We start from the raw sequence: 8,981 nt of genomic DNA on the forward strand, positions 1-8,981 counted from the left end.
CTGCCAAATTTCGGCGAAATGTCATCTGTTCTCTCACAAGAGAGAAATATCCAAAATAGTACGCGAACAGAAAATTTGCAGAAACTTGCAAGTTAGACGAACAGCTGATATAATTTTTGTTTACATACAAAAGTGTAAAATTTAAAACGTACGAAAAGTCATCGCAAAGTGTTATACTGACACAGTTTATTGATTAAACAAATAACTACTTATTTCTTACAAGTTTAATTAGTCGCATTTTGTAATTTTTATCTTCCAAACTATCAAATTAAATTTTGTGATTTGCGTAAATGCCAACCAGCTGTTTTTGATCAGCTGTTTTCCTGTTGGCAAATTGCTGTTGGCAAAAATTTTTCCAGCAGAAACCAGCAGCTTCCCCTCAAAATGAAATGTCAGTTTGCTCTCTCAATTTCCCCTACTTTGCAAGTTTTTTGCGTACGCGAACGCAAAAACTTGTAAGTTTTGGTTAAACATGAACAATTAACAGCTACGCGAACGAACCTAATATCAAAAGCAAAAGCGTCAACGTTCGTTGGCTTTTATTGTGTTTGTTGTCACTCTGCTGGCTGACTGGCTGGTTGGTCGGTTGTTTGGCTAGTCGATCGTTTAGGGGCGGCTAAAACAGTTAAAATGTTGTCGATACACTTGCGCTTCGCCAGTTCAGTCGTCGCGAGGAATTGAAATGAGAAGGATCGGTTTAGTACGGTGATTCAAAAGTGAATTGAACAGAATTGGAAGTGTAAAAGTTGGAAATTTTTAGCGGAAATTGTTGGAGGCTTACCTCTGTATATGTAATAACTTCAAAAGTGCTAGTGTTTTCTATTTTTTTTTTGGTTATAAAAAAACGTAAACTTCCCTATTGTTGCCAATTTTTAGACAATACTGTAATTATGTCGTTACAAAGATTTAAAGTGTTTTTTTTTTATAAAGTGTACTTTTGAGTGTGCACTTTCTAATTTATTAATTTTAATGCTTCAGCGTAATTTAAATGTAAATCGAATGTGAGAACTTGTACGTTCATCTTGTTTGCTGTTTCACTGCGCATGTAGTACATTAGACCGTACCAGAAAAAAAAAATTCACCGTAGCTAATTTCGAAGAAAAATTTGTTTGGCCGAACATTTTTCGTTAAATCTTCGTCATTTATAGTCGGATCTTAAAGCCCGAGGAGAAAATTATTTTTGTTCATTGAGCTCTAGTACCCCGTTCAAGTACTTAAATACATACCGCATCTCAGTTCCTATAACCCTAACGTACCACCCTAATGTCGGTGAATTAAAGCTCGCTAAAAAGAATTAAACTTTGGCTAAGCAAGTATTTCGACTCGAAGGCAATTTCGATTTTTTTTTTTGCCGAACGTAGGGATCGCCTTTTCGCAGTTTTCGTCTTATCTTCGGCATTTGCAGGCGGATCTTAAAGTATGATTAGTATACATATTGATGTGCTTGTCTCGAGGAGACTTTTTTTATTCTAGAGAGTTCAGCGTCATTTAAATGTAAATCTAACCAAAACTCATTAAACTTTTGCTAAGGAAGCATTTCGATTATTCCAATAGAACTATTTTAAAAAACAATTTTTATTGCCAATGTAGGTGTAACCGAAAAATTTATAAGGCGATCCCTAAAACATAGTTTAGACTCGGGCGTGTACGGTGAAATTTGTTTTCGTTTGCTTGCAAGGTGATGCGATCTAATGTGCATACTCGTATTTATATGTACACTGTTATACATATTTTGTGTAAAAATAAGACAAATAAATATTTTTTGCACTGATCTTAGTATTTTACTAATAACGCTAATTGAATCGGTGAGTTCGACAACCGTAAAAGCCCGCAATTCGACATTTTAAATTAAGATAGGTATTTTATTTAAAATATATCTCTTCATCCACTGAGTATTAAACTGAATTTTTTAAAATATTTTTTTTTTTTTAATAATCTTATCCATGAAATTTCAAAGTCCTTTTAAAAAAAATTCTGACGTCACACAGTGCCGCCTAAATGTGAACTTGTTTGGTATTTTTTAAAGACAATTTATCCACTAAAACAAATTAATTAGACATTGCCGCCAGGAAGCCACTAAAGTCGAAAAATTTTATATTAAGAATTTTAATAAGAGCATAGCCATGCGTAAGCTCTTCACAGAAAAAATTTAAAAAATGCATTCTTTGAAATAAAATGTTGGTTTGACGTTTCTTGCTTCCATATAGATAGTAGAGAATTACAGGAATTAAAATTTTGGAATAAAATTAAACACAGGGTGTCCCTGCGGTATCCCAGAAAAGCAATTGTTTTAAACAAAATTTCAAAAAATGCTAAATATTTTAAACAAAATTTCAAAAAGTGGTAAATTTTAATGGAATGAATAAAAATATATGTAAAAATAGGTTCTTTTTTATTATTTTATTAAATAGTACGGGCTTTTAGCTTTCAAAAGAAGAAATAAAAACCTGCTCATTTTTTGCACTTTCTGAAGTAAGGCGTTTTTCGCTAATGCATACAATTATTTTTTCATTTTTTGTCAGTGCCTTGAGATCTGCACGATTCGTTCCATTTTGAATGAAGTGTCAGAATAAAAAGCTTGACCTGTGGATAATAGAAGGTTTATTTTTTTTTTAAGAGTTGCCACTTGTTAAAAAATTGGATTGTTCAAAAAGTAGATTCAAATTTTTTTATAAGTTAAATGAATTACTAAGAGATGGGTATCAATCGAAATGTGTAATAACTACATGCTGCGAGTTGCCACCTGTTTAAAAAATCAAATTCCACTTGAACTAAAGAAATTAGGTAATTGAAATAGATAGGTATCACCATAAGGGAGTCAGACGAAAGAGGTTTAAGAAGGTTTTAGCTAAAAAATATTACGAATAGGGTTGCCACCCGTTTGTAAAGTCGAATTTAGTTAAACTAAAATAATAATTACGACAAATTGCGCCATCGTATTTGTTATTTTATTACAAATACATAAATTGTCAATCAGTGATTTGTTTTGATTACATTCCTTTTAAATTACTGGACTCTTAAATTAACTCAGGAATGTTTTTACTCTTCACTTATTTCTTTCTAAATATGTCAAATTTTTTTCATTTTTCTGATACTCATATTGATATACATATTTCAGTTACCTTATTCCCTTAATTAAAGTGAATTTGATTTTTAAACATATGGCAACCCTTCTACGTGTCATTTAGAAGTAAACTATTTTCAAAACAAGTTCAATTGATACCCATATTGTAATATCTAATTCATTTGACTTATTAAATAATTTTAATAAAATTTGTAACAGGTGGCAACCCTTTTCAAAAATAAAAAACTTTATTGCACATCAACAGGCCAAGTTTTGTCATTTGACACCTCATTTTTGAAAATAGAACGAACTATATATACATACCTATGTAAAAATGACAAGAACCTAAATTTTCAACTTCAAACTGCATTTACAGTGAAAGTATGAAAGTTATCCAGAAACAAATTGCATTTTTGAATTTTGCGTCCTAAATTTTACTCAGAAGCGAATTTTGATTTAAATCCGTCCATAATTCTATTTTTGCCCACATTTTATATGGAAGGGAAGCACTGTGCGTCAGAGAGAAAAACTTTAAACACAGTTTTTCTTTATTTGGTCCTTAGTTTTAATAGCGTATTGATTTGTTTTATGTGTAAAATTTACTCTCGCACAGTGTAATATATACTTATGTACGTGGATAGATCCTCTTTTCAAGCCTGCATTTGAACTCTATTAAGGCAAAGTAAGTAGACATAATTGAAGATCCAATGGAAAAATATGCATTTAAATCGGTCCGGCGGTATGTCTAAAATTAATTTTGATCAGAAAAATGGGTGCTGAGGCTAAAGATATAGAGCCAAGATATAGTTAGAAAAAAGACTGGCATGCAAAATTTGCGATTGATATAGAAGATATAACCAAGTTTTAATAAAAATAGTGGATTTTTTAAGTGCCTACAATACATATTAATAACTAGCCACTTAACTGAAAAAAAAATTAGGGAATCAGCCAGCTAAGAGAAGTTGAGAATTCTACCAGTTTAAATGTAAAATTATTCGGCGACTTCTACACAATAACAAGAAGATTAAATGGCATGAAAAATGTCCAGCTTCAGCATTCACTTACGCACAGACACAAGTATTAATTTTAAAAACATTCAATGATGGCTCTGCTCACTTTCATTTCGTTGCTTCTTCAGCGACAATAACACGACTCTTGCGATCACTTCAAACTGTCGCTGACAGGGCTTAATGTTCTTAAGCCATAATTGCCCTTAACCTTGAGCAGCTGACTAAGTAGATTGTGCGATTGCGCAGCCGCCACTGCTGTATTTGTATGTATGTATGTATGTTGACCAGTTTCTTGTCAGTTTTGTGGCTTGGTAATTTTCCCAAGACTTGAAGAAGATGGTTTACTTTGTTTTGTTTTAAATGTTTTTTTTTTAATTGTTCTGAACGCTTCTAGAATTCTAGCAAAAGTCAACAATCCAGTAATATTCATACATATAAATAAACTTACATATTAATACAACACAATTTCGCATTCCACTTATCCAGCTGGACTTTTGCTTGCATGTTTTTCATGCCATTCTCATACATCAAGCTTAACTGTTCAATCACTTCGAAGCATACATATGTACATACATCCGCACATATGTATAAATGCATACATATATCTATTTATAAGCCGATCAACGTCTTCCCACAATTGGGTTATCTGTACAAGGTATTCAGCTGCTATTTAGCCAAGGTCACTTACTCGTTCAATGGGTGGATTACAGTGTACAAAGTGGGTCCTCACTTTTCTAAATACCTATACGTTTCACTTATCGTGATTAGTTGTGTCACGAATGTTGTTTTATCTTAGTTAAAGTTAAGGTGAAGAATTTTCTCATGATTTGCTTAAAACAATTGTTAGTTACACCAATCAAATAAATTTGCATATAGGTTACATTGAGGCGTAGAATTATACACCATTGTACACCTGAAATTAACAAGATATGTATGTAGTAAAAATAAAATAAAATAAAATTTAATAATTACTAAAATATCAATGCGCTTAACCCATTAATTAAACTAATAATTAGTTTTATTTGCCATTTACTCAGCCTGAATGAGCGACAAATCGAATCCAACATGACAATTACGACATACTTAGCCTTGAACATGAACATGAACATGGCGGCATAAATTTGCATAGAAGTTTTTGTGCGCCAAAGCCAAATAAAAGTTTGAAACAACAAATAGGTGTTGCGTGAAATTTTATTTTATTTCTTCTTCTTCTTGTTTGGCGCTGTAACCGCCAATAAAATTTTGGCCGAATCCAAAATATTGTTTCGCCAACCTCTTATGTGCCAACTGATGCTAATCGGGAATGGGAAGTGAAGCATGGCTTGACATGGCTTGACAGTCCTTCTCCACCTGGTGTTTCCATAGCAGAGGAGGCCCTACTCTTGCTTTGTTGATTACTTTCAGGGCTGAAGCGCTTATGTCTATTCGTACATGGCCGAGCCAGCGAACCCGCTGCATTTGAATCAGCTGTACTATGCCCATGTGAGAGCATTGACATCTATACAAATAGCTCGAAACTCGTAGGTAGGACGAGAAGAGGCTTTTTCTCACGAAATCCTCCGATGAAAAGCAATTTAATGTAGCCAAACTACTGCAGCGTATTCCAAGCTGAGGTTTCAGATATCATGGAGACTGAAGGTTGGGACCGAGGAAGACAGATCTTCGATTCGAAGATTATGCTGGACTGCAGCCTCTCTCTACAGGACAGACTTCACCTCACTTGCGTTCTTGGTCATAGGTCGAACATACATGGCATATGAACTTGCAAGGTAACGCACGACCAAGCAGATGATTCCTGGTAAATAACGCATTGGTATGCCATATGCCACTTGCAAGCTGCTACATACATAGAAAATTTGTATACAAACAGGCTTGCGAAAGAGAGTCAAAGTACAATTTGTCAAATTTCCAGGCAGACGTGGCCTAATTTTGAACCGAAAACGATCACGTAGCGCCAAATAAGAAGAAGTGCTGGTTCCCATATACATACACATATGATAGTGTCGATATGGTGAGTGTCGATCCTTCTCTCGTGGGTATTTTATCAGATTTGGTGTGTAGTAAATAATTAGTTTATGATAAATTTCCTACTAGGTCTGAAGCCACGCTGATAAGGCTCAATCAATTAGTTTACGGTGGGCTTCAGCGCCTCCGTTTGTCGAATATTGCGGGGTCGCCTGTCTCTTATCTCCTCATCTTCCCGACTACTTTCAGTGATATTCAGAACGTCGGAGAGGCGTGACTTCCATACTTTTAGCACGTTTTGGGCATTCGGTCACTTGCACGTCGTGTTTGTGTTCACATTAGTTCGTTCGTAAGTTGCCTAACTTTTTGATAAAATCTTCTGGTGTTCTCCATGCCTTCTGTTACAGCACGATGGATTTGCTTTCTAAGTAGTTTTCCCATCTCGGTACAGCCATGTATGTAGCTCAATGGCTATTCTTGCTGAAGCCAAGTGCTGCAGGCCATCTGAAAAATCCCCGGCGAAGTCGATTACCCACAGTCCCTTAACGGACGTTTCGTCGTGGAGGCTGAATTATCCTTTACCATCCTATCATCAAAATCTCCTAGCACGGAGTTAGCTTTGAGCGCTGCCGTTGGGATGTGAGTGCCGTCGGCATGTAGGCTTAATTCGCCTGGATGGGAATTGTTTTGAGACGCTAGTTCTCAGGGATTAACGACAGTCCGTTTGAAATACTTTCTTTGAAAGTTTCACTTAGACCTTTATCTGCAATCGGAATCCAATAGCCGAAATTAACAAACGACCCAGCCTAATATTTGCACAAGCAGTGAAGTTTCCTTGATTAATGATTATCCAAGGTGAGCAATTGTTTCCGTCATTTTTCCAGCAGCTGTTTAAAAACGTGCCATATTTTTCCCCATCTTTCAGCTATTTATAAAACCTTTATAAAGTTTTAATGCCTACAACATCTGAAAGTATTGAATCTCTGAAGTATGCCAACATTTTTTTCAAAGTCGAGTTCTTTTTGTGGAAATAATTTTTTCCGGTTCACAATCAGCGTTGTCTTTTTGTTGATTTGTTACCAAACTTGATAATTTTTGTTCTTTATAAAATTTCGTAATTAATTTTTCCGTTTAACTTTTTCGATTCGGTAGTTCAATACAAGACCGCTCCTCCGTGATGTATATAATACGTTGAGAGTAAATAGAAAAAAGCTAATAACATTCAACAGCATTCGGCTAAAAAGCGATCAACAATGTTTTAAAAATCCTTATCCTAATTATACATCCTTACATAGCATAAGGCTTCGATAGGGGTATTATCTTTAGTACTTAGAATTTCTATAGGGATGACACCTCTCTAAAAAAACATTACCCGCACGCTTTATTGTATTACAAAAATTGAGATGTCACATGAAAGGGCTTGGTTTTAGATGTTCAATAAGGTTTTCTGTTGTCAAATAGGGTTGCCACGTGTGTGAAAAATTATAAGATGTGGGCTGTTCATTGGACTAAAAAGTGAGGTGTCAAATGAAAGGACTTGACCTTTATATGGGCAAAATGATTTTATTTTTTATAACAGATTTGCCGCCTGTCTAAAAAATTATAAAATTATATTATTCGTTTCATTAAAAATAGATAAGATGGCTTGGCCATTAGGTATCCAATAAGGCTTCATTTATTTGAATGGGTTTGCCACCTGCTTGCAAAATTACTATATAAAATTTAATTAATAATGATTAATAAAATTTCGAATAATTGTCAACTTTTTTTTTACCGCTGTGAACTATAAAATATCATTTCCCAAAAAAAAGCGCGACCTTCGAAAAAATTTTGGTTCACTTCAGAGATGTACATATGTATGTGTGTATGTTCATCACTTTATGTACGAACATATGTACATGCGATTGTACACATATTATTTAGTTCACTATGACTAAATTTCACTGTTACCATAATTATTATAAGTAGCTAACTAGCTAAGTTACAGCTACATAAATGTATACAATTTAATTGCTGCCTCTTTTTACCTGCATTAATTTTAGTGGACGTTGCAGCATTCTCGCAAGTAATGCTATTAGCAATGATTTCTCAAACAAATTTTTCATAAAAGCCTTACTAAGTAAGTACAATTGCTCAAGCAAGCGACACACTTTCGAGAGCACTCAATTTAAATATATTACAAATTTTTCAAAAAATTGCACATATTCAGTTTGCTTTTTGAATAAAAATGCATGCGGGTAAGTATATCTTAAAATACGGGCCAGTAATTAATGCAACTTAAGTAGATAAAATACACTCTGGGATGTAGACATAATGGAGCTATTCAGGCGTTAATGCGAAATGCAGAATTTTATCAACAACAAACAGCCGAAAATCTCGCATCAGTCATTGCATTTGCTTATGGTTCGTAAAGAGTGAAATGCAATGACTGATGCGAGATTTTCGGCTGTATTGCTCTTGATAAAATTTCTCAATTTCGCATTTCGCACCGATGCAATGCATTTCACATTAACGCCTGAATACCCCTTATATTACCGAAAATTTATTGCGAAAAAGTAAGTATAGCAGAGTAGGGAAGCTGATATCTACTGCAATATTCGCCACTTATGAAAAATAAAACCAGCATTTGCCAGTTATGGGAAAAATCCTTATTTTTAATTTTACAGCATAAAATGTGCAAGTTTTTAAGTAGCTAGGACTTCTCCTCTGTTGACTTATGGCAATTTTTTGGTGTGCGCATTTTCTTCCATACAAAATATGCTCGACAATTTTTTGTATGGAAAAAAGGCACCTTCCACAAAAACAAAAAAAAAATAAATAAAAAATTGCCAAACATCAACGGTAAGTCTTCGCCATTAATGTTTTAACGTAAACCAATTTTTAGTTCTAGGGTGACTGAAGTATCAAGAGCGTTTTCTTGATTAAATAAAAAATTGCGGGGG

General features: G+C 34.2%; 1 protein-coding gene across 10 annotated transcripts in view; it reads left to right on the plus strand.

Annotated features, from left to right (window-relative positions):
- Positions 1-552: 552 nt before the first annotated feature.
- Positions 553-8,981, plus strand: part of LOC118739430 (arylsulfatase B-like) — a 23,065-nt gene continuing 14,636 nt past the window's right edge. For 2 of the 10 annotated variants that reach the window (XM_036470742.1, XM_036470736.1), the window contains exon 1: positions 553-700. In XM_036470742.1, the coding sequence (XP_036326635.1) occupies positions 683-700 (18 nt within the window). In that variant the 5' untranslated portion in view covers positions 553-682. Of the gene's footprint in view, positions 792-843; positions 885-1,127; positions 1,495-1,776; positions 1,806-8,861; positions 8,881-8,981 lie in introns of those variants that run through there. The other 8 variants (XM_036470734.1, XM_036470733.1, XM_036470737.1 and 5 more) reach the window with 8 other exon arrangements.

The sequence above is a fragment of the Rhagoletis pomonella genome, unplaced genomic scaffold (genome assembly GCF_013731165.1).
Source record: "Rhagoletis pomonella isolate Grant_MI unplaced genomic scaffold, Rhpom_1.0 Rhpom_scaffold_00005, whole genome shotgun sequence".
Classification (NCBI taxonomy): domain Eukaryota; kingdom Metazoa; phylum Arthropoda; class Insecta; order Diptera; family Tephritidae; genus Rhagoletis; species Rhagoletis pomonella.